The sequence below is a fragment of the Hyaena hyaena genome, unplaced genomic scaffold, assembly GCF_003009895.1.
Source record: "Hyaena hyaena isolate Hyena2069 unplaced genomic scaffold, ASM300989v1 scaffold_289, whole genome shotgun sequence".
NCBI classification, from domain to species: Eukaryota; Metazoa; Chordata; class Mammalia; order Carnivora; family Hyaenidae; genus Hyaena; species Hyaena hyaena.
In genome coordinates this window covers 158,507-184,289 of record NW_024080920.1, presented here as the reverse complement: position 1 = coordinate 184,289, position 25,783 = coordinate 158,507, and the positions used below count along the sequence as shown (strand labels likewise).

Genomic DNA, 25,783 nt, shown 5'->3' with positions numbered 1-25,783 from the left:
CCCACATTGCCTGGCTCCCCGATGGTTTTCCCTTTCCCTGTGTATAGAGATAAAAGAGGGAATGAGAAGATCTCTGCTCTGGGGAGGAAGAGGTAGAGAGGAGCCAGGCCAGAGTCTTCTTAGAGAGAACACTGTTTTACATTTGAATTCTAGGAAGCTTAGGGAGTCAAGAAGCCCAGATAGGAATAGAGAATCGCACAGCTCCATTAAACAAAGAGAGACCCAGCTTCACTGATGAGGGCAGAAGTTATGTGGGTGTTTGGGAAGGGATGGGGGCTCTGAAGGGGTCCCAGGGCTGGAACTGTGCATAGGGTAGGTTTTAGTAGAACTTGTGTTTGCCTGTGTTACATGCAGGCCCAGGTTCCATTCTCCCTCCTGGGGACCCTCCCAAAGAAGTCCTTGGACCTTCGCATTCAGAGGGCCCCAGGGAAAGTGGCAGGTAGAGCTGGGAAAAGATCTGGAGGTCACTCCTGAAGTGAGCGCTTGCTGAACATAATGGCCCTGTAGGGTCTCAGAGGCCTGCAGAGCCTTTGGCGCTATGTGCTCTGGATCCACAATCTCTCACTAACAGGGATTTCTCAGAGACCAGGAGCAGCCCAGATCCCTTCTACTTGCTGCCAGCGTAACTGGGAGGCAAGGAAACTCTTGGGGTAGGTGAGAAAATAGAATTTGCCACGTCGAGCTCTTGGCTTGGACCAGAGTGTGTGACCCCACCTGTAGTGACACTGGTTTCCCCATGGACACAAACACACAGGAACAGATACTTGGGTGGGAGGCTGGAACAGGTTTTTATTGTTAGGTATAAATCGTATTTACAAGAAAGCGGTAGGGTGCAGTGGGAGTAGGGTCAGGTCCAGTATCCTGGGTGACCTTTCCTCAGAGGGGACAGTCCTGCTGCCTCCTCTCACACTTTCTGGGAGACTCTCCTTCCTCTGCCTTTCTGGACCTGGCTTGATGTGGGCAATGTAGCCATGCAGGGTGGGGCTGGGTATACAGATGGGATGGTTGAAGCAGGAGGAGGCGTGAGGCAAGGCCAGCATGAGGTGGCTGTTTTGGGGCTCCTGAGTCTACCCCCTCTCCTAGCCCACTTCTTGCTCCTTGGATTGAGGCTCCAAGCCCCGGTGAGGCTGGTGGGGGCCTCCTGGGCTGGTCACTGGGCTATGACCCTTTTGGGGTCTGTGGCTGTTCAGTCCTGGGAGGGCAGAAGAGGGGTTTGAGGGGTTGATTGAGGCTCCCCTTCACTTCCCTCCCACTGTCCCTCTATCTTCCTCACCTCTTACAGCCTTTGGAGCCCTTTCCCTTCTTGCCAGACTTGGAGGCTCCTTTGTCCTTCTTACAGCCCTGGACTTGTTTCCGTGGGGCTGGTGGCTTGTCCAGACGTTGCATCAGCTGCTGCACCCAGGTCTCTTTAGGGTCTGCACATAGCTCTGGCTGAGAGCGCTTCCGAGGTGAGAACCTGGGGGTTGGGCATTAGCAAGCCTGTCCTAGTTTTGCCCGCCATGCCCTCCCCACTCAGCTGCACCCACCTTCTTGCACCCACTCACAGGATAGCTGAGATGGGGCAGCCCCTGCTTGGCTCCTGCTTCCGGTAGCTGCGGACAACCTGGGCAGGAATCTTCCTTAGGCTGTACTTGAGGCAACAGTCCTGTGCCCCTCCATCACTGCCTGCAGGGTGGGGTTTACAGGGAGCCAGGGCTGTTGGTAGGCTCTCACCCATGCCTCCCCTTGTCCCCATCCTAGGCAACTCCCTTCTTGATACCTTGGGTCCAGGGGATGCAGAAGGCCAGGACCAGGACAAGGAGGCTCAGAGCCAGTGACTGAGCCATCGCTGTGGTAGAAGGTGAGTGTGAGGCCAGAGCAGTGGGCGAGGTGGACAGCTGCAAGTTGGGGGTCCGTGTGTCCGCTAGGACTGGTCTGCTGCCTATTTATGCAGGCAGACACTTTCACTTCCTCCATCCCCAGCCACTCTGTCCAGGCAAAAATAGGGATCTCCCTCCTTTTCCTTCCTGAAAGGCAGATCCTGTTCTGGCATCCAGCCTTACTAGTATGCGGAAACTTCACACAGCCCATCGGATCCCAAGCCGCCCGAGTTTATCTCCTCAATATCAGTTGAATCTGTCAGGCTCTTTTTCTACCCTTGGCCACTGTTTTGGTCCAGTCTTCACCATCTCTCTCCTGGAACACTATGATTGCCTCTTCACTGCATTTTAGGTTCCATATTCTCCCCATCCTTCCAGCAGGCTGAGGACTGTTCCTTCCTAAAATGCACATTTGAGTTTTGCATTGTAAGATTTCTTTCTTTCTTTTTTTAAAGTAGGCTTCATGCTTAGTGTGAAGCCCAATGTGGGGCTTGAACTCACGACCCTGAGATCAAGACACTGAGATCAAGACCTGAGCTGAGATCGAGGGTTGGACACTTAACTGACTGAGTCACCCAAGTGCCTCAAAGATATACTTCTTTTAGGTATTATTTATTTAAGTAATCTCTATACCCAACGTGAGGCTTGGACTAATGATCCTGAGATCACGAGCTGCATGCTCTTTGGACTGAGCCAGCCAGGCGCCCCTGAATTTTAAAAGTTCGTTACACATTCTGGATAATAGACCCTTATCAGATATATGATTTGCAAATATTTCCTCCTAGTCTGTGGGTTTTCACTCTCTTGATAGTGTCCTTTGATACACAGAATCTTAAAATTTTGAAGAAGTCTCACTTATGTATTTATTTTTCTGTTGCCTGTGCTTTTGGTGTCATATTTAAGAACCTTATGCCAAATCCAAGGCCATGAAGATTTATCTTTGTTTTTTACCCCAGCTTTATTGAGGTATAATTGACAAATAAAATTGTATGTATTTAAAGTGTACAACATGATGATTTCATAGAGGTATACATTGTGAAATAATTACCATAATACCTCCATCACTTCACATTGTTACTTTTCTTTTTTTGTGGTGAGAATGCTGAAGATCTACTTTCTTAGCAAATTTCAAGTATACAATATAGTATTATTAACTACAGTCACCATGCTGTACACTCACTCCTTAAAACTTATTCATCTTATAACTGAAAGTTTGTACCCTTTGACCAACATCTTCCCATGCTTCCCCTCCCCTAAGCCCTGGCAACCACCACTCTGTTTCTATGTGTGTGGTTTTTTAAAAACTTTATTCCACATATAAGTGATACCAGATAATATTTGTGTTTCTTTGTCTGGCTTATTTCACTTAGTAAAAGGCTTTTCAGGTTCATCCATGTTGTCACAAAAGGCAGTTTCCTTCTTCTTTTTTAATGGCTGAATAATATTCCATTGTATTTATATGTCACATCTACTTTATCCATTCATCCATCAGTAGACACTTAGGTTGTTTCCATGTCTTAGCCATTGTGAATAATGATAACAATGAATAAGGGAGGACAAATATAACTTTGAGGCAGTGGTTTCATTTCCTTTGGATATATACCCAGAAGTGGGGTTGCTAGATCATATGTAGTTCTATTTTTAATTATTTGAGAAACATCCATATTGTTTTTCATAATGAATATACCAATTTACATTCTCACCAACAATGAGAAAAGTGGTCCCTTTTCTCCACATCCTCTCTAACATTTGTTATTTCTTGTCTTTTTAATAATAGCCATTCTAACAGGTATGAGGTGATATATCCTTGTGGTTTTGGTTTGCATTTGCCTGATGATTGGTGACATTGAGCATCTTTTTCTATACCTGTTGGGCATTTGTATATTCTTTGGAAAATTCTCTATTCAGGTCCTTTGTCCATTTTTATTTTTATTCATTTTATTTTATTTTTTATGTTTATTTATTTTTGAGAGAGACAGAGCACAAGGGGTGGGGGGCAGAGAAAGAGGGAGACACAGAATCCAAAGCAGGCTCCAGGCTCTGAGCTGTCAGCACAGAGTCCAAGGCAGGGCTCAAACTCATGAACCATGAGATCATGACCTGAGCCAAAGTTGGACACTTAACTGACTGAGCCACCCAGGCGACCCTCCTTTGTCCATTTTTAAAACATATTTTGTTTGTTTTGCTATTGAGTTTGTGAGTTGCTTATATATTTTAGGTATTATCACTTATCAGATAGTTAGTTTGTAAATATTTTCTCCCATCCCCTAGGTTACATTTTCATTTTGCTGATGGCTTTCTTTTCTGTGCAGAAGCTTTTTGGTTTGAGGTAGTTCCACTTGTTATTTTGCATTTGGTGTCACTACCCCTTCTCCCCCCCCCCCCCCCCCCCCCCCCCCCCCCCCCCCCCCCAATAATTTCCAAAGACCTATATCAAGGAACTTTTCCTCTTCTAGGAGTTTTACAGTTTCAGGTCTTACATTTAAGTCTTTACCCATTTTGGGTTAATTTTTGTGTCTGGTTTAAGATATGGGTCCAGTTTCATTCCTGTACACGTGGCTATCCAGTTTTACCAACATTGTGTGTTTTTGGCACCCTCGTCAAAGATAAGTTGACGACATACACATGGGTTTATTTCTCTTATTTGGTCTTTATTCTCTTCCATTGGTCTATGCATCTGTTTTCATGCTAGTACCACTAGCATTTTAATCACTATAGCATTTTAATATAGTTTGAAATCATGAAGTATGATACTTCCAGGTTTGTTTTTCTTCCTCGAGATTCTGATTGTTGGGTGTCTTTTGTGGTTCTATATGATTTTTAGATTGTCTTTTTTTCTAGTTCTGTAAAAAATGCCATTGGAATTTTGATAGAGATTGCATTGAATCTTTAGCTCACTTTGGGTAGTATGGGCACTTTAATAATATTAATATTACAATACACCAATATTACCATCTTTCATTAATGTCTTATATTTTTCAGTGTATAGGTCTTTCACCTCCTTGGTTAAATTAGTCCTAAGTATTTTATTGATTTTAATGATATTATAAAGGGATTGTTTCTTAATTTCTCTTCTAGATAGCTTGTTATTAGTATACAGAAATATGGCTAAATTTTGTATGTTGATTTTGTATCCTGCAACTTTACTGAAAATTTTTTGTTTTTGTTTTTGTTTTGGTGGAGTCGTTGGGATTTTCTATATATAAGAACATGACATCTACAAGCAAACGACAATTTTACTTCTTCCTTTGAGATCTGGACGCTTTTTATTTCTTTTTCTTGCCTAATTGCTCTGGCTAGGACTTCCAGTACGGAGTTAAATAGGAGTGCTGATAGTAAGCACCCTTGTTTTGTTCCTAATCTCCCCCAACGTGGGGCTTGAACTCACAACCCTGAGATCAAGAATCGCATGCTCTACCAACTGAGCCAGTCACACATTCCAAACATTTTCTAAAACTAAAGTCTATGCCCAACATGGGGCTGGAACTCAGACCCCTAGATCAAGAGTTACAAGCTCTACCAATTGAGCCAGCCAGGTGCCCCAGTTTTGTTCCTAATCTTACAGAAAATGCTTTTGACCTTTCACTCTTGAGTATGATGTTAGCTGAAATATTGTCATATATGACTTTATTTATGTTGAGTAGATTCCTTCTATACCTAATGTATTGAGAGTTTTTATCATGAAAGAATGTTGAATTTTGCCAAATGCTTTTTATTGCATCTGTTGAGATGATCATCTAATTTTTATCCTTCATTCTGTTAATGTGTTTCACATTTGTCGATTTGAGTATATGAACCATTCTTGCATCTCAGGGATAAATCCCACTTGATCATGGTGTATGACTCTTAATGTGCTGCCAAATATGGTTTGTAAGTATTTTGTTGAGGATTTTTGCATGTATGTTAATTAGGGATCTTGGCCTGTAATTTTCTTGCAGTGTTCTTGTCTGGTTTTAGTATCAGGGTAAGGCTGGCCTTATAAAATGAGTTCGGGAGTGTTCCTTCATCTTCAGTTTTTTGAGAGAGTTTGAGAAGGATTGGTATTAATTCTTCTTTAAATATTTGGTAGAATTCACCAGTGAAGGATTCATCTGATAGAATTTACCAGGTCCATCTGGTCCTGGGCTTTTCTCCATTGGGAGATTCTTTATTCTTGATTTAGTGTCCTAACTAGTTATAGGTCTATTCAGATTTTCTATTTTTTCATGATTCAGTCTTGATAGGTTGTATGTTTCTAGGAATTTATCCATATCTTCTAGGTTATCCAATTTGTTGGTTATATATATTTTATATATAATTGTTCATAGTGGTCTCTTATGATCCTTTGTATTGTGTGGTATCAGTTGTAATGCCTTCTTTTTCATTTCTAATTTTATTTTCCAGTAGAAACTTCCAACTGCTCCCATTTCTGTATACATTTACATCCCCACAAACAGTGCACTATGGTTCCCTTTTCTCCACATCCTCACCAACACTTGTTATTTTTTTTTCATAATAGCCAATCTGACAGGTATGAGGTGATATCTCATTGCTGTTTTGATTTGCAGTTCCCTGATGATTAGTGATGTTAAACATCTTTTCATGTGCCTGTTGGCCATATGTGTGTCTTCTTTGGAAAGATGTCTATTCAAATCCTCTACTTATTTTTTTTAAATGTTTTATTTATTTCTGAGAGAGACAGCATGAGAAGGGGAGGGTCAGAGAGAGAGGGAGACACAGAATCTGAAACAGGCTCTGAGCTAGGTGTCAGCACAGAGCCTGACGTGGGGCCCGGACCCACAAACCGTGAGATCATGACCTGAGCCGAAGTCGGACGCTTAACCGACTGAGCCACTCAGGCGCCCCCCTCTACTTACTTTTTTCTCCTTTTTAAAAAATTTTATTTATTTATTTTGAGAGAGAGAAAGAGAGAGAGAAAGTAGGGCAAGTGCAGAGGGAGAGAGGGAGAGAGGGAGAGAGAGAATCCCAAGCAGGCTCCATGCTATCAGCTCGAGATGGACACAGGGTTTGATCTCATGAATCATGAGATCATGACCTAAGCGGAAATCAAGTCGGATACTTAACTGATGGAGCCACCTAAGTGTCCCTCCTTTACTTATTAAAAATTTTTTTATATCAAGTTGTATGAATCCTATATATAGTTTGGATAGTAGCCTTTTATTGGATGTGTGATTTGAAAATAACTTCTCTGATTCAGTAGGTTGCCTTTCATTTTGTTGATGGTTTCCTACACTGTACATGTAGTTTGATGTAATCCCATTTGTTTATTTTAGTTATTGTTGTCCTTGTCTAAGGAGATTGGTCCAAAAAACTGCTAAGACTGATGTCAAAGGACGTACTATATTTTCTTCAAGGAGCTTTATGGCTTTAGGTCTGATATTCAAGTTAGATTCAATAATTTCAATTGCCTTATCTTCAAGTATGCTGATCCTTCTTTCTACCTTCTCAAGTTTGTTGTTGAATTCTCTCAGTTATTTTTTTTTTTCATTTAAGTTATTGTATTTTAGGCCCTAGAATTTTTGTTTGGTTCACTTTAAATAATTTGTACCTCTTTATTGATACTCTCATTTTGCTCAGACATTATTTTTTGAGACTTCTCTTCGTTCTTTGCCCATGGTCTCCTTCAGCTCTTTGAACAGATGTTTTTACTTTTCTAAGAAATTTTTGCTAGGTATGTATTCTTTGTTGTGGGTGGTCCCTGAAGTTTTTGTTCTGTTATCTCTGCAGTTAGCCAGTGACCTGACCAATGTGTCTCTACCCATTTCCCACTAAAAGGGTTCTGTCCCTTTTAATATTGTGATTTATGCCACTTTGGAAGCTGCTGCAGCCCCAAAGGGCTTCAACCAAGGCAAGCATCTGCACCTGTCCCTCAGGGAGCCACCAGACTGACCAAAATGCACAATCCCAAATTTTTGGAGGATGAGATTCTCTGCCACCAGCCAGACACTCCAGGAATGTGTGCCACTATCTCCACAGTGTTAGGTAGTAGCTAGTTGATACATGGTGCTCTCATATGAAAGATCAAGCATCCTTTCCTTTAATCAAGCACTCCTCTGACTGTTATAAGTGTCTAATCAAGTTCCAGAGTTCTGAAATAGGTATTTGCAATTGCTCTTCCCAGCTCAGTGGTTGCTTCAGTGGAGGGACCAACCCCTAGAGCTTCCTACTCTGCCATTTTGCATGCTGTAATTCCTGTAGTTTATTTTTTAACGTTTTAAATCTTTCATCTGTTTGGAATTTATGCTGGTGTATGGTGTGTGTGTATTATTGGGTCATGACTTAGAACCTATATTTAAATCCAGATTGGGACTTCAGAGTTGTGATCATCGGGTTAGGACTTGAAAATCCATCTAGTTCTCAGAGTGCTAAACCCAGCACCATACTCCCTCATACCCAGGCTTATCTCACATTTCTGAAGGACAGCTTGTATGGGGATAGGGAGACCACAGGGAGATGTGGGAAGGATAAGAAATGGGAGGAATAAAGTCAGGACAGAGTAGGCAAGGGAAGATAGTGACAGAAAGATTATGCCTATAATAAGCAAGTTGTTCCTAGGATATAGAAGGGCTGGGGATTGGAGATGGGGATATTGTTGGATGGGGATATGGACAAGGTGTTTTATCCCAAGCCCCGCAGAGGAGAGGGGCTGGAATCTGAGTGAATTAAAGGAGAGATAATTGAGCTTTTGTGTCTGAGGTTTTACTTTAAGCAGGGCAGGGAGTGCCTCAGCTGGCAAGAGGCTGGCATTCTTGGGACAAGACTGGGCAGAAACAAAGTGATAAGGTTTCTTGGGTCTTTTACCTGTCTGATGGTAAATCCTGGCACTGGAAAGCTTTTAATTCCCATATCTTCAATCTCTCCTTCCCCACCTATCCTCCACCCTCTGTTGAAGTGTCTAAGTAAGTAGTCAGCAGCCTGTTTCTGAAGAGTTTCCAGAGAGATAGGATGGCACGGGCACTGGGAGGGTGTGTGTGTGTGTGTAGATGATTCCAAGTCATATCATATTAGATTGTTTCCACTGTTTCCAAACTTGGATGTACTTCAGAATTATATGAGCTCATTAAAAATACAGAATTAGAGTCACAACCCCAGACCATCTTAAATAGAATCTCAGATTAGAGTAAAAGGATCTGTATTTAAAAAGTTCTCCAGGTATTTCCAAACATTTGGTGGAGTAGGGCTGGATGAGCCATCTGGGCCTATTTTGCTCCCCAGCCCAAACTCCATATGGGCACAGAGCCTGTGATAGGTAACGAAGATGGTGTGGGGGAAGAGGAAGCTAGGGTGATATACCCCCAACCTTCCTGAGGGAGGGGACCTTCTGGCCTGGCACAGCTTGTAGAAAAAGAGAGAGCATGGCTGGGAAGAGGTAAGGACTGTGCTATTGCCTCTACTAAAAGTCTAGGCTCCCTGTCTTTCCTAAGACATCCTGTCCCCTTCTCCTTGTTATGCCATCATGGGGGGGGGGCTCTTTTTTGTCAGGTGGTGTCCACAGTCCCCTTAGGTCCCTCCTTGACTGGGTTTCCTCAACTCCAGAGGCTTTTCCTAGGATCTACTATAAGTCCTCACCTCTGAACTTGAGCTTGTAGTGGTAGGCCAGCTATAGGGAAATATTTCATCTTGCAGGTATTGGGGCCTCAATGCTTATTCCTGGGAGTTAGAACCTAAGTTAAGGGCCCTGAGAGAAGGAAGGGAAGGAGTGGAGGCTTTGCTGGAAGTAGATACTTGGCTGGACAGAAAGTGAGGACTGGAAAGAACTACTCTCAGAGCAGGAAAATGACAACAAATCTCTGCCACACCCTGGGATGCAGATGACTGAGCCTATGAGGTGGAGGTAGGGGCATGGCAGGAAGGCAGTGAGGAAATCTAGAAGGTAGTGGAGCCCAGGTATAGACACAGTCCACAATGGGGGGGTTGAGACAATGAAATAAGTTGCTATCCTTCCCTTGGAACTCAAGTCTGCCACACAGCCATTTCTCTGTATTGAGCTGCTGGCCTGGGCTCATCCCACCCATAATCCTATTGAAACCCTGTGCTTGGTGTGGTGGTCTGAAGCTTGCAGCCCTGAAACAAGCCCTTCTTTTGGTTCTCAGGACAGGCAGAATGTAGACATTGGGGAAAGGGACACAGAGACTCAGATGGCAATACATCTGAGATGTGAGTGTCCACCTAAAACTTGCAGTCTGTTGAGTGAAGATTTTGGCTTGGTGAACTTCTGACAGAGCCTAAGTAGTGTCTGACAATCTCTAGGGTGGCCAAGGTGCAGAGTCCTATACTTAGAAGTGTCGGTGCCCGGGGGTGAGAGATGAGGGGTTAGGGGATGACATGGCTGACTTCAGCTTTACCTTTGTTGATGAGTTCATTGTGAATATACCCTTTCACCAGATTGAGATCCTGAATATGGGGAGAAGAGGTGTGCTAATTCACCCTGACTCTCTCCAGTGTCAGCAGGCCCACTACCTATTTAGGACAGGCACCTGAGACAGGCTCTGGGGTAGAGGTCCTAGGTATGGGTGTTGCAAGAGCCTGGAAATCCCCACATCCCTTCAGGCCCAGGTCTCAGACACATTTGCTCCCTCCTGGTATGGTGTTCCAGGGCAACAGATGCCCCTAGCTTGGCAGGCAAGAGCCAGGGAAGGGTGTGGTGGGAATTTCAGCTGAGAGGCTAGACTAATCTCAGAACAAGGCTTGGGATGAGTTGGGTCCCTGTAGGCTTTTCTGCTTGAAGAGAGTCAAAGGGCCTTGGGCACCTTGGTGCTCCTGGGTTCCAGGTGAACACTGAGTTCTTCAGGGACGTCCTACCCTGATGACTGTGCAGGTGTTACTGAAGGAGCTACTGAGTTCTTGGAGTGCAGACGATCTATACTGTCATAAGTGTGTGCTTTTACAGGCCTAGAGAGGTGCAGACATTATTCAGTGTGTAGCTTTCTATGGTTAAGGTTAGTGTTAGGTAACTGTGCTTAGACTAGCACTGATGTAGTAGTTACAGATTGGAGGTAGACAGTGGTGAGCATAAGACGAGGTAAAGCTTTTGGGAGGGAATACCCACCAGCATTACTTTGAAAGGATGTGTTTGTTTGCTTTCTTCTTTCCTTATAGTCTATGTCTGCTGAAAGGCTGGGGTCAGGACCTGCAGTAAACTGGAGACACTACTGGAGGGATGAGTGTGTAGGTGAGGAATGGGGCTGCCGAGGAGGGCAGTAGACTCACTTGCTGACCTTGTCATTTATTTGAAAGCACACAGCCAAGTTGTTGAGACGAGAGGTATGCATGTGAATCCAAGACTATCCTTATGAAAGGACAAGGACATTACAATGCAGAGCTTAGAGGAGGGAGAGACAGGCCTGGTTCGAGGTGGCCTAGGAGGCTTTATGGAGGAGAGCAAGTCTGAAGGATGGATTTGGACTGCATTTGTGTTTGTAGGTCTACAAGATGGTCTGTGTCGGTTTATGTGTGTGAAGCCTGTCTTTGTGTCTGCATGTGTGCTTGTGCCAGCGTCTGCTCCCACATGTCTGACTCAGGGTGTTCTTGAGTCTATGTAGGTGTGTTTCCTGGACCTGTCTCTGTGTGCTCTGAAATAGTTTTGGAGTGGCATCATTGAATTTGTGTCACTGTGTTTGTGTCTCTGTGTGGCTGGACTTCTGTGTCCTGTGTCTTTGTGTGTGAGATTCTGCTTTGGCCTCTCACTTTACCCTGCCCCTGTCTCCTGACACTCCCCAGCTGCCAGCACCATTTACCGCAAGGAATGGCTTCCTTTCCCTTCCCGCTGTCTGGATTCCCACGGGTGCAGCTGCCTGCCCAGGGTCCTGCCCCTGCAGCTTCTGTAGCAGGCTTGACCTTGGGAGTGATACACTCTGGAAAGCCCCCAATCTGTGCCTTGCCTGGCCATGGATCCAGAGAAGTTAGAGCGGAGAAGAGGGGCAAGGCAGGAAAGGGGGGCAGTTGGCAGGGCCCACCCCTCCTTCTGGAAACAGAGATCTCCCTCTGGCCCCTTCCCAGGCCCCCTTTCCCTCCCCATGCTCTCATCCAGACCAAGCATTCAGGGTCCTGGCCTCACTGTCTCTGGGGATGGATGAGAATGAACAGTCCTCTGCAAGCCCAGCCAGACCTATTAGGGATCTGGTCCTCTGTGTCCCCCAGCACCTCACATGCCTACGTTGTGCTCATTCCTCATATCCCCACCTGAAGTCCAGGCTGTCTTCCCTTCTTTGCTCTCCCTACATGGGACACAGGAACAATTCTTGTTCTTCATTCTGTGACAGATGGGCCCTTGGACCCAGGTGGGGCATTAGGCTTTGGATGGCTGGTAAAGAGCAGAAGCCCAGCCCCCTCTTACATGGTGTAGAGAATAGCATCTGTGGGGTTTATTCCTGTTCTCATTCTGTGTTCACTGCCCTCCCAGGATGGGTTGTGGTGAACGGGTACAAAACTGAAGCAGTCATGGTCTCTATCTTCTAGGACTGCGTGTTCTGACAGGAGAAGTGATTTTGTGGAGAAGCTACTCTCCTCCACTGCACGTGGTCAGTTGCCTGAAATTCTCTCCATAGATTTTCAGGTGCCCTCTGCAGAGATCAAGGAAATGGCTCCAGAAGGTCAGGACCTTTCACCATGACATGTCACCACAGAGGGCCAGAGGTGAATTCCAGGGTTTCCTAGCAAGCATTCATATAATCCTAGCATCTACCACCAACTCTGGAGTAGTAGATGCTTGAGTTTGTGTCCTCCATGAGGCCTTTTATTCTGATTTTACTCTTGAGCCTAGGGAAAGCTGGAGGGTGAGGTTTGTGCTAGGGTTATGAGATGGGATGAGCAAGGCTTCATTCCTCAGCATCCTGCCTGAGTCACAGGCTCTGACCCTGTCTTCTCTTAGCTCTTCTCTGACCTTGCTCTTCTCTTTGCTGAAAACTGAGAATATTGAAGGTGTTGGTTACAGCTCATCTTTATGTCCTCAACTCTTTGTTGTAGGACTTTGGTCAGCACTGTGAACTCACAGGGGCCCTTAGTGGGGCATGGGAAGGGCCTAAGTCAGGATGTGTGCACATTAACCTTGGCTTCCCACATGATGTTGCTGTGACCTTTCTGGGTCATTCCCTTCACTCTGGGTGCCCTTCTTGTCTCCTTGCTATGTGGCTCTCTGCCCAACTCCCACCCGGCAGGGAGGATGTACCTGTTACAAGACCTCCTGTGATCTTTGGGGTGCTTTAGGGTAACACCTGGAGGGTGTTGGTTCAGCAGGCCTAGGCCTTGTGCCTCTTCACCCTGAGGGCCACAACAGGGGCCAGGTTCCCATCCCTGAAAGAGTCACCATTCAGAGGAGGTACACATTCATACTTCTTCCTTTCCCATATTTTCTGCATCCTGCTAGGAGTGGACACATTGTGCTAAGTGCTAGGGTCCTATCAGAGGAAGAGAGTCTTGCCACCACCTCCTGGTTTGATGGGATGTTGAGTCATCCTGGATTTCCTTAGAAATCAGTGAGGCAGGGGCAACCCACAGACCCCCATACCACAACATAGGGAAACTACAGCATTCCTGCACTTCCTTTAGCTCTTGGCTCCTGTATCAGAGGTCAGAAGGTGGGAATGCAGAGATGCCACCTTCTGAGAGATACAAAGTGTCCAAAACAGATATCTATCCCATCCACTCAGGGCAGCCTCTTTGTTTTTTGCCGTCCAGTTCTGTCCTCCCAGCTCCAAATCACCCCAGTCCCTGGGTGAACATTAGGACACCATACCTGCCCTATTTCTTAGTCTCAAGGCCATTCTACTTCCTTATGCACCATGCATTTAGGGCTTTATCTGCTATCCCTCCTACTATGTTCCGAGAGCAACTATTTCATGTATATGATCACCAACTTCAACCATGTTTTCTGCCCATCTGGGCTCACGTGCTGCTACTGACTTTTTTTTTTTTTTTTTTCTGAGAGAGAGAGACAGCGTGAGCAGGGGAGGGTCAGAGAGAGAGGGAGACACAGAACCTGAAGCAGGCTCCAGGCTCTGAGCTAGCCGTCAGCACAGAGTCTGATGCAGGGCTCGAACCCACGAACAGTGAGATCATGACCTGAGCTGAAATTGGACACTTAACCGACTGAGCCATCCAGGCACCCCTCACTTGCTGCTACTCACTTCTTAGGCCCTAAAAATAACTTGCCATGGTAATTTCTAGAATTCTGCTCCTGTGCTCGCTACGGCAGCACATATACTAGAATTCTGCTCCACCTCTGGCGTTGGCTTTCCATTTTGTCCTTTCCCCTACTTGCCATGATCCTTTCCCAGCTCCTCTTTTTCCCCTCTAGATCTTATTCACCACTCTCTTAATTGTGGGGAAACCTTGCTTCTTTTGGTATACAAAGTCCTCCATCATTTAAAAAAACTTTTCTTATTTTAATTTTTAAAGTATATTTATTTATTTTTGAGAGGGAGAGAGCATGAATGAGTGAAGGGCAGACAGTGCAGAGCCTCAAGTGGGGCTCGAGTTTACCTGATGTAGGGAGATCATGACCTGAGCCAGAGTTGGATGCTTAACTAATTGAGCCACTCAGGCACCCAAAGTCCTCCCTCATTAATGTCATCTTCTCTTTACACCAGTGCAATGTCTGTGCTTAGTCAAGGCCAACCCCTCTTCTTGGGGACTCACTCATATTCCGTTACTTTGCTCTCTTGCATCATCAACTTATTCCTCTCCACTGGATCTTTTCCATCAATATCCAGGATACTGTGTCTCCCACTTTAAAAAACCCGCTCAGTTCTTTCCTCATTTTCTGCACGTCTATGGAATGAAACTCCTTGAGACAGTTGACTATATTTGTTATCATCAGTTGCTCTTTCATTCTTTCTTGAACCTACTCCAGTCACACTTTTACTTCCACTACTCACCTGAGTCTATTCTTCTGAAGGCCATGAACAATGACTATGTTACTAAACCTAACAATCCTCTCTGAATCCTCATCTTACTTTGCTGATCAGCAACTTTTCATGCAGTTGCTCACTTTCTCCTTGCAATAATTTTCTTTCTTGGCTTCCATTATTTTATACTCTTTTGCTTTTCTTCCTACATCATTGGCTACTACTTCACAGTCTCTTCTTATTATTTCCTGTATCCCCCCCCCCCCCAATTTGTTAAAAGTATCCTAGAGTCTAACACTCATTTCTTTGGTGATCCTATCCAATCTTATGGTTTTACATCTATCTATTTTTTAAAAAAAGTATTTATGCATTTATTTCTCTATTTACAGAGAGAGAGTGAAAGAAAGGGGCAGAGACAGAGAGAGAGAGAAAGAGGGAGAGAAACAGAGGATCCCAAGCAGGCTCCACATTGTCAGCACAGAGCCCACCGCGGGGCTTGAACCCACAAACTGTGAGATCATGACTTGAGCTGAAACCAAGAGTCAGATGCTCAACCAACTGAGCCATCCAGCTGCCTCTGTCAATCAATCAATCTATCTATCTATCTATCTATCTATCTATCTATCTATCATCTGTCTATCTATCTATCTATCTATCTATCTATCTATCTATCTATCTATCTAATTATCCACAGCTAGGACCATCCCTAAGGACCATCAGGCTTCTATGCTGAGATCAGACTGTTGGAGGTATGGTCTCAGGAAGAAGCTGGGAGATTAGTTATGATGCTACTGCAATATTCATAGCAGCTGAGGGAGTGATAAATGGTTATGTTCTGATTTCATCTTATAGGTAGAGACAGCAGGATTTACTGATGGATTGAATACGGACTATTAGGAAAAAAGTCAAAGATGACACCAATATTTTTGTCCTGAGAAAATGGTAAGATTGGAATTGCCATTAACTGATATTGTGAATACTGTGATGAAAGCATGTTTTGTGTATGTGATTAGGTGATGGTGATGGGTGGGGTATCAGGAGTTCACTTTTCTATAGTTTGAGATGAATATTGGACATCCAAATATATATTTGTAATAAAAATTTTGTAATATTTATTTATTTTTGAGAGAGAGAGAGAGACAGAGTGTGAGGAGGGCAGGGAAGGAGGGAGACACAGAATCTGAAGCAGGCTCCGGGCTCTCAGCTATCAGCACAGAGCCTGATGTGGGGCTCAAACCCACGAACTGTGAGATTATGACCTGAGCTGAAGTCAGCTGCTTAACCAACTGAACCACCTAGGCACAACCACGTATATATTTTGATTAGACAATTTTGGTATGTAAGACCATCTATCCCGTGAAGATCATGAGCTCCACTGTGTAAGTCCTCTGTCTTCTTCATTATGGTGTTTGCTGTAGAACCTTGCATATAGTAAGTACTCAAATACTTTTATTGTTGAATATAAGACACTTCTCAAAATCATACTTATTGTGATCTTTCTGGGTTCCTCATTAGCTGAATACTTCCTCCTATGACAGGATCCCCCATTCCATAGGACTTATCACACTAATGTAGTGATTTGTCTGCTCCTCAGCTCAGAATTTTGTTTCAAGTGCTATTAAAGTATTACTGTGCACCAGCCACTATTCTAAGCCCTGGGGATATGAGCCACTATTTAGTTTATTCAGGCAAGAATGGATGAGAAACTGAATACAAACAGAGGCAGTAAAAATAGAGGAAATGGGGCAAAGTTGAGAGATACCAAGATTAGAACTCAGTGACTGACTTCATATTTGGGCTAAGCAAAAAATGTACTTCTAGTTACACCATTACCAGACATTGGGTCACAATTCGGTAGAGTAGAGGGTGAGTTCTCTGATTTTGAATTAATTTGCATTGCCTTTGGACAAGAAGGTTTAGACCATTGCTCTTTATCACACTATGAGCAAGTGGACTGAAGCCCAGATTTACTCACCTACTTCCCCCAAAAGCACTTAAACCGTGGGTTGGCTTCCTGGCTCCAGGCTCTCTTGAGTGCAAAGTGAATTGGCTTTGCTCTCTTATCATGTCCTGGTTAGGAACACGTCAGCTTCTGTCCCAGGTACTCAAGCATCCATCTACATGTTCCACCTCCCTAATTCTCTCCCTGACAGCCCGTGGGAGTGGGGAACAAGCCCTTTTTCATGTCCTATTGTGATTCCAGGAATCTTCATTCCAGGAATCACTCATTCCATGCAGCTACCATGCAGTGGAGATGGGATATAGGTGAGAGAGCTACAGCAACTTATGAAAGGAGTTCTCCAGAAAGATCTTACCAATAGCCAACAGGGAGTGGAGGACAGGAGATTCTATCATGTCTTTTTCACATTGTGTCATATTAGCTATGTGCTTTTGGTAAACACAAAGTGCCTCCTCAAGGTTGGAGCATTGTGGTACTCCTCTAAAAACCTCCCCTTGACTGTGGGCACATAGACAAGTCATCAATGAATTCTGCCTGTGGGATTCCTGGACACTCTTTCATGTCACTACTATCCTCAGGTCCACATTGCTCCTCTGGCCCACGCGTATCATGGGAAGTCATGATAAAATTATTTAACTTAACTTCCTTCTCTGCTCAAGTTCATTTATTTATCTACAGTCCAGGGTGGGCTGGGAGGAGTTGTGTGGAATGCTGACCCAGCATAAGTGTGGGTTAAAGCTCCTTCCCTGGGATGCCTCGGTGGCTCAGTTGATTAAGTGTCTGACTTCGGCTCAGCTCATGATCTCACGGTTTGTGAGTCTGAGCCCCACATTGGGCTGTGGGCTGAAAGCTTGGGGCCTGGAACCTGTTCCTGATTGTGAGTCTCCCTCTCTCTCTGCCCCTTCCCCCCTCATGCTCTGTCTCTCTTTCTCTAAAATAAATAGACATTAAGAAAAATAAAATATAAAGCTCCTTCTCTAAATCAGTAGGACTTTAGCCTCCCATCATGCCTTCACTTCACTACAGTGGAGAGAATGAAACAGATAAATCTTTGTTTAGAGATATAGAGTGTATTTTAGTGGTGCTCGGCCCCACCTGCACATTAATGCACAGTAATGAAAATGAAAATAGCAGTCTTCTTCAAGGAATGCAGACATTGGAGAGCCTACAAAGTCTTTTGATTGTGTAGAGTCTTCTTGAGCTCAATGTTTCCCTCTGAAGTGAGAGTTCAGACCTAGGGCAGGTTCCCTGGTTGATAGCAAAAGCCACTCTAGGACAGTGGTGAGGGCAGTGGTGGGGGTGACCCAGGACTGAGGCACAATGGAGTTGCTGGGAGCGGGAGCGGTGCCTGAGCTTACTGTCTGGGTAATGGGGACCTTCCAAGAAGCCCAGGCCCACCTGCTTCTCAGTGGGGGAAGATTGGGCCTTGGAGTCCCCTCCTTTGTTCTCTGTCTTGGTTTGCCCTGTGGGACTTTTGGCTAGAGCCAAGCTCTTTTCTAAATTTTCTTTTCTGGTGTTGGCCACCTTCCCAGCTGAAGAGAACATGGATTCCTCATGGCCTTTGCCTTTTGTCTTGGTGTTAAAACAATGCAGAAAGGATTTCATCTTCCTTCTCAAGCCAGATTCTAGAAGGCTGGGCCTCTTATGAGTATGGACTGGCATCACCTGCCCCTGAAAAACTTGAGTTTTCAAAGTTTGGCCCTGCAAAGGCTTGCCCTGAATGAGCTGGCCCAGGAAAGGCTGGTCCTGTGATGCCTGGGACACCACAGGCTGGGCATTCTTAGGAATCTTTCCTGGTTTGAGAAGGACATTGGGCTTGGTTTGACTGTCATGCAGGGCATTCTTTTCAGATTCTTTTCCCCCAGGGATTCCTGGAGGTGGCTCTGGAAGCTTAATCTGAGGGTGCTGGGTACTATGTTCACAGAGAGCATCAAGATGAAAGCTATGGCTTCGTTGCCAGGGACCGCGTGGTGTCCTCTTCATCCTTTCTGGCCTCTGGGCTGCATCAGGGTGGCTTATTTCTTTTGTAGAGGAGTGTGCAAACCCTGCATCCCCTTCTCCGTGGTCCCCTGCCAGTTTGGGTTTTCCTGGGTCCTTTCTCTTTTCTACCTGTATGGGGACTTGGGCTGAGTCTTTGCTTTTGCCAGGGCTTTGGGGCTCGGGGCTCCAGGATTCCTCCAGGCTGTGGCTGTTCACACTGGCCTCTAGCTGAACACAAAGTACCTGGGCCTCTGTCATGTCGCCACTGGGTTGTGAGATCTTTGAGGCCCAGTGGGCAGAGGCATGAGGTACTGCTCTGGAACTGGGTTGCTTCTGGTTCTGCTGCACTGCCTTTAATTCAATGGCCAGCTGTTCTTTAAGGTGGAGCCATTCTGGATCTGGGGCACGAGGAGCATCTGGTGGGGTAGGGAGATTCTGGGGCAGTGTTTTCCCCTGGTTGTTCAGATTCTCTGGAGACGCCTGTGTGGATGTGTTCTCTGGGATTGCTATAGTTTGTTCTCTGGACTTCCTTGCCTTTATGGGAATTCCCAGTTGTATCTCTAAGATCTTCTTTCTTAGATGGAAATTTAATTTGGCCAAGATGGGTTTCTTGAGTGTGTAGGGCCCAGAAGTCTCTGTCTGGCTTTCTAGAGGCACTGTCTCGATCATTCCTTCTACCTGCCCTTCAGCCTGCAATTCATCTGCAATGTCTGCACAAGTATTGTTGGCATCTTGAAAGCACGGTCCGGGACTCAGACACTTCTCTTCAGATGAGCTCATCTGAGTCAGAGGTTCAGTTGGGAATTTTCCAGGTCCAGGCTCCAGTCCTGCGATTACATCTTGGGTAGTGATTGCCGGTGCCATGGCTCTGGAAAGAGCCACATAATAAAGAGCAGGCAGCCCTGACAAGAAGGCCAGATACTTGTGCCGCAGAGTTGTCTCCAGTTTCTCAATGGCTCCCTCGGACAGGGCTTGGGGCAGTTTAGGGTGTTCAGTGACAGTATCTGGTGAGGCTTGTTGCTGTTGGTCAAGGGCCATTGGTGTCGAGGGTGTAACTTTCTCTTGTGGGGCAGGGTCAGTTGCTGCCTGCAGCTCCAAGGTCTTGCTTTCTGGGATGCAGGTTAAGGGAGCCAGTTGCAGGTCCCCAGGAATGATGCACTGCCAAGAGCTATATACACAAGCAGGGACCTTGCCCTGGTGGATCTGCCCACCTTTGGAGTTCATGTGGCTCTGTAATATTGCCTTGGCCTGGTCAAACAAGTGTGGCATGGGGACTGACACTGGGTCTGTGATGGGCGAGAATGGGTCACCGGCCCCAGTGGCCTCTAGGGCTGTAGGTTGGGGAGCACTCATGTTGGCTAGGGCTGTGCTGCTCCAAGACAGAGTCGACTGATCAGTGGGGGACAGGAGCAACTGGATGGACTCCTGGATCTTTTGGGGCAGGCCCCAGCGATGGTGAATCAACTGCCTCTGGAGATGGAATTCCAGCAGCCTCCGGGCATGTTCTGGGAAGAAGAGTAGTTTCCTAGTGAGGACTGCGATGGGCTTCACTGGCCAAAAAGTTTTCACTGTCTCAGGAGACTGGGCTTTTCCACAGGGCCTATTCTGCGTGGGTCTCTGGTTGTGCTGACATCTCTGGAAAACCACTGGCAAGCCCCACTGAAGCTAGAGCTGCTTCTGCAGCAGGTGCCACTCCAAGGCATCACACTCGGCCAATGTCAGAAATGGAACACTGATGTGAGCTTGTTGGTAGTCAGATGGAGGAACCCAATTTGGGGAAAATAGGAGAGTGTGGCTGATTGGGGTGGAATTTTAGGCAGCAGAGGGATGACAGAGAGTTCCTTGAAGAGAAAAGCATCCTTCAGGGGGTGCTTGAGCATGATCCCAATAGCAGAGAAGCTTTGAGAGCCTAATAAGGTATTAACAAGGGATTCACTGTGCAGAGAAGAAAGACCACAGAATAGCTGGCTGTATTTCTGCTGCAGATGGGCCACTGAGTCATAAGCCTGGTACCCAGGATGTGGACAGAGGCCACTTGAGTCTTTAAGGGCTGGAAGAGGGCAAGGCCACAGCCATATGGTTTGCAATTTGCTGGTGGTGGTGTCTTTGTTCTGGGTCCATGATGGACCATTCTGAAACCCAGAAGGCCTGGGTAGGCTGGCTGGCCATACATGGACCCCAGTTCTGGTAAGAATAGTCCCTAGTTTTTCAACAGAGAACTTGGAAGTATGTGGGATGAAAGAAACTGGTTGGTTATTTACACTTTGGCAAAAGAATGGCGGGTTTGGGATGAGCTGCCTTAGGGACTCTTCCATGCATCTGGGAACCCCCCCCCCCCACCGGCCCCTGGAAATGCATCCATTTTTTCACAATTACCTCAAGAAGCCTCAGGACTTCAGGACTAAGTAATGGCAGGTTGGCAGGGAGGACAGTTACCATATGCAAGCCCATAGGGTGTGTCTGGGTAGTGAAGTGGTGGTTTAGGGTCTGTAGAGTGACCTGGGAATTCAAGGGCTACTGCCCTTGGTTCCCATAGACATGGTTGGGGGTGCTCTGCATCATCTCCTGCTGGTTCACTGTTAGCCCAGCCTCATCAAGTCTTTTTTTTTTCTTCAATTGTTTATTGTCAAGTTGGTTTCCATATAACACCCAGTGCTCATCCCAACAAGTACCCTCCCCCATGCCCATCACCTCCCTTCCCCTCTCCCCCACCCCCGTCAGCCCTCAGTTTATTCTCAGCTTTCAAGAGTCTCTCATGGTTTGCCTCCTTCCCTCTTCCCATAAAGGGAATTTACCCAAGGGATACAGGAGTGTTGATGCATAGAGGCACATGTACCCCAATGTTCATAGCAGCACTCTCAACAATAGCCAAATCATGGAAACAGCCTCCTCAAGTCTTGAGCAAGACAGTCTCCAGGCCCCTGGGCACCTCTGATATTTGAAATCCCTGCCCCAGCAGGTGGTGTTCAGCCCAGTAATCATGTACCCTGACTTTACCAGTTGACTGGGCAGCTGACTGTGTTAAGCATTTCTGATCCATTGATTGCAACACTGGGGGTGCTAGAGATGGACATGCAAGTGCTGTGGAGTGTAGGGAACCTTGGTCCAGATTCTGTTCTAAAGACACAGTAGAGATGGACAAAATCTCTAGGCAAGAGGAGCCCTGCTATGGTTCTGATGAAGCAGGACAGATCAGGGTGTTCTCACTCACCAGCAACTGCTGGATCTCCAGCGCCATAGAATTGTAGATTTGGCAGCAGGTATCTGCACACAGGAGCCGCCGCACACTTCCCTCCTGAGGAAGCCAGCCCTGGCTGGAAGGGAAGATGGTAGCTATTAATGATGGAGTGACACCTGCCTCTTTGAATGTGTATGGGCAAGAGATTGGGCTTGCCCTCCCCTAGTCCTGGAAACCTTGCCTGTACCCCCAGGGTGTTTACCCATCTCCTTTTCCTCTGAGGAAAATGCCATTGGTAAGTTATGTTGGGCTGGGCTGCAGGTCTGCACCTTGTTGGGCAAGGTCTCAGGCAGCCCATGAAACACAGTGCCATGCAAGACTGTGAAGCTGGGTGAGTTGTCTGTTGACCTGGGTTGAGAAGTTGAACCAGGAGAAGGGAACCAGGCAGCAGGGCGGGAGCGAGGGAGCCAATGTTTAGCTGATGTGGCAGTACAAAGAACATGACGAGGAGAATCTGGAGTCAGTCTCCTTTGGGATTAAGAAGGCCACAGCCTAGTATTCAGTATTTCTAAACTGTGGGAAATGAGGTCTTTGTGGGAACTCTGCATTCGGGGACTATGGGGTGTCCCAGCTCCGGTACATAGCATCTCTTGAGAGCCGGTCCCATTCTCTAGAAACTTTAAGAAGAGGATAAGATGACAGGCTCCTTCTTGAGGGCTGTCCTAGGAACTGGCATCCTCAAGCACAAAACCTGTTGACACGGAGGTAATGTCAACAAGTTCCACAGGTCTGCCCTTGAATGATTGTAACTAAAGGAAATATGACAATGGTCATTAATTTATGCACACATTTGTCTATTCTCTTGACTGGATAACTTATAGCATGGTTGAGTGCAAACCCATGTAGAGTCTTTAATGAGTTACATACTAGTGAATCCTGAATTCCAGAACCACTGTGAAACGAGCCAATAGCAGAACTGGGAGACTCCTCTGCCCTGGAAACCTTCTCAACTGTGCTCAGCATCCATTGCGTCTGACTCCCACCCAGCCATTATCCCTCTCCTTATCCCTGCCCCAGGCCAAGCAGAGAAATCATCACAGACCAGGCTGGGGGATTGGAGACTGCAAAGAGCAAGTCATTACCTTTTCCTGACAGAGCAGCTCTCACGGCTTCTCAGCTTCTTCCCTAGCTGAGAAACCAGGAGACAGTATTATAAGGAATGAGATGATGCAGGGACATCCTATAGGAAGCTGAAGGCCTTTGAGTAAGAGGAGACTCAAATCCCAACAGTAAATACTCTCAGGCACGTCTGAGTACAACTTAACCAGTTGTATCATGCTGTCTTGGACCTAATCTTATTTGATCATCAAAACTACACTGTGAGTGAGGCAGGATCATCAGATGCCCACTTCAAGGATCACCAACTGAGGATCAAGTGACTTCTACAGGGTCCTAAAAACTAATAAATCACACAGATAAGGGTTTCTGTCCTACTTCCTCATTTTTCATTCCCTGGAGTTAGGGTAAGGTAAATTTTGGAACATTTTCTGGCTCTGATTTCCCACCCAAGAAAATATGGGAGAATTTGGCAACTGGGGCAATTGGAGCCTTTACTGGTTAGAGCACCTGGCTCCTGGCATCAGGGGTCAGAGAGGGACGTGAATCAGGGGAATCTTGCCATAGTGAGGGGAGTCACAACAGAGACTGGGACTTTACCTCTTGACGCTGCATATCTAGCCCCTGGCCTGACTTTTCGGTGATGCTTTAAGACAGAATAATTAGAGTATGAAGCTGCAACACCATTTTCTTTTTCATGTTTTTTTTTTTCATTATGGAATGAGACAAAGGAAGTAAACATGTCCTAATTCCTTTCATTCATCTGTATTTTAGATACTATCCTACCTTTCCTTCCCCTACTCCATGCTTTTCACCCCAACATTTCAGTTTTGTTCTTGTTTCTCATTTTTAGGCTCCCCATATTCCATACCTCCTATTCCCCTTCTCAGGAGAAGTCCTTTCAGAGGCTTAGCATGACACGGGAAGAATAGTGGAACAGTTTAAATGGTGACTGGTTCCTAATATCCAAAGGACTTTTGCTTACTAAGTCCATTAATCAGAGGAATCCCCCACATTGGGAAGTATTCGGAGATCCAGTGAGGTAGATTACATGTTAGATAGAGTGGTTCTTTATTTTCAATTAGAATATACTATATGTGTGGCCTGGTCGGGACTTATTTTTAGCTCTGCAGAGAAAAGCACTATGCAAGAATAACTGATGCATGGTATAAAAATTTATGGGTAGTGGTAAAAAGAGAGATTCTGAGACCTTAAAGGTTTGTCTTCTGAGGCTTAATTAGCTCAATCATGGTCTTATTGTTTCCCTACCCAGCAGCAGCTCTTTTCAGGTTTCAACCTTAATCCATGGTAATTCCTTTTCACTTGCCAGATAATTAGGAGAATAAGGAAGATGGAGCCATAGGTATATAAGGGATACCCTAATTCCCACAGATCAGCATGGTCTGAAACTCATTAGCATGAGGAGATCAATATATCTAGGCATTCAGGGTCCTGGTGCCTAATGATTTCCAATGCTGTGTTTTGTCACCTATGTCTCACAGACAATGGAACCAGGCAACCAGACTGCATCACAAAGCCCTTCTGTTTCACAAGGCAGGTTTAGTGTCATAGACTTTGATCTGTCTTAGGGATAAGACATATCCTGTTCACCCGGTTCATCATACCAGCCTGATGTTTTGGTTTTCTTCTTCACAACTCTTTGTTCATCCATCCCAAGAAAACTGATTGTTTAGGGACACAGGACACCTTTTAAGGAAGGGTGTCTGGGACAGAGGAATCTCCACTAACTCTCCTACCTGTACTGGAAATATGTCTGGGAAGTACACATGAGCTTTGGGAGGGCAGAGTCTGGTTATGGCTTGGAAATGGAAGCTTTGGTATTACCAGCAATGGGTGATAGGGAATCAAAGGTGCATGAATGGGACAATGGTTGATGTGGGAGGGAAAGACCATGGTGGGAATATCTTTAGTTTTAAATATGTGGTGAAGGAGAAACTTAATGGAGGACCATGGGGGAGAGGGAGGGAGGCAAACCATGAGAGACTCTTGAATGCTAAGAACAAACTGAGGGCTGATGGGGGTGGGGGGAGGGGAAGGGGGTGATAGGCATGGAGGAGGGCACTTGTGGGGATGAGCAATGGGTGTTATATGGAAATCAACTTGACAAACTACTTAAAAAAATAAATATGTGGTGAAGGGAAGTCTTCATTCTGTATAGTGGGAAGAGATTATGAACACTACCTTCCATGAAGGTACATGAATTTGACTCACTTCTGGAGCACCATCCAACCTTTTATGTTCCCAAGATGTCTTTATTCATATTAATAGCCTGCTTGCTACAGGAGATGACTTCCTGTAGACATGAGTGACTACTTCCAAATAGGGGTCACAAACTAATTGTTGCTCATGGACCTACTTATCTACTCGAGATATAAGCTGCTTACCTGAGGAATTTTTTGTTTTTGCTTTTTTAACTGGATTGTGATAACTTTTAGACAGGGCAGGTGTTTTCCAATCAGCTTCAAGACCCATCACTCCTATACCTTGACTATTGATACATATTATGTTACCATTCTTGGCCTCTGTGGATATTGTGATATAACTCCAACACCACAGGATTTCTGAATTTCTTTGAGACTGTCTTGCTCTGGTGACAGTGGTCTCATAACCAAAAATCCTTGAGCTCAAAATCTCTGAAGAGGCTATTTTGGTCCTTCTTCCAGTATCCAGTCCTCCCCTCCTCGAGGTGTGGTGAGCCTTCAGTCTGTGCTCACCCCTAAGCTGAGCAATATCAAGGGTACAGAGAAATTGGAGCTGTATTGCTTTCCTACTCTCAAGACACGTAACTATCTGGCTTTGAAGATAAGACTAATTCACACAAAGC

The 25,783-nt window shown here is 45.5% G+C and overlaps 2 protein-coding genes and 1 long non-coding RNA gene across 3 annotated transcripts; 1 reads left to right on the top strand and 2 right to left on the bottom strand.

Moving 5' to 3' along the window:
- Positions 1–764: 764 nt before the first annotated feature.
- Positions 765–1,891, bottom strand: CCL21 (C-C motif chemokine ligand 21). The gene is made up of 4 exons (XM_039247068.1): positions 1,760–1,891; positions 1,545–1,665; positions 1,274–1,456; positions 765–1,192 (listed from the first exon to the last, which is right to left on the bottom strand). Exons 1-4 carry the CDS (start codon positions 1,824–1,826, stop codon positions 1,159–1,161), a joined length of 405 nt encoding a protein of 134 aa, XP_039102999.1. The 5' UTR covers positions 1,827–1,891; the 3' UTR covers positions 765–1,158.
- Positions 1,344–15,641, top strand: LOC120241743. Its single transcript, XR_005530940.1, has 3 exons — positions 1,344–1,448; positions 1,741–1,840; positions 15,557–15,641. It is a non-coding gene; the product is annotated as an uncharacterized LOC120241743 (long non-coding RNA).
- A 2,163-nt stretch (positions 15,642–17,804) lies between these two features.
- Positions 17,805–25,431, bottom strand: LOC120241757 (protein FAM205A-like). The gene is given in 10 exon segments (XM_039247088.1): positions 17,805–20,428; positions 20,431–20,698; positions 20,700–20,842; positions 20,845–20,989; positions 20,991–21,254; positions 21,553–21,977; positions 22,976–23,011; positions 23,539–23,584; positions 24,208–24,341; positions 25,344–25,431. Coding segments are annotated over 10 exon segments (4,173 nt in total).
- Positions 25,432–25,783: the final 352 nt, after the last annotated feature.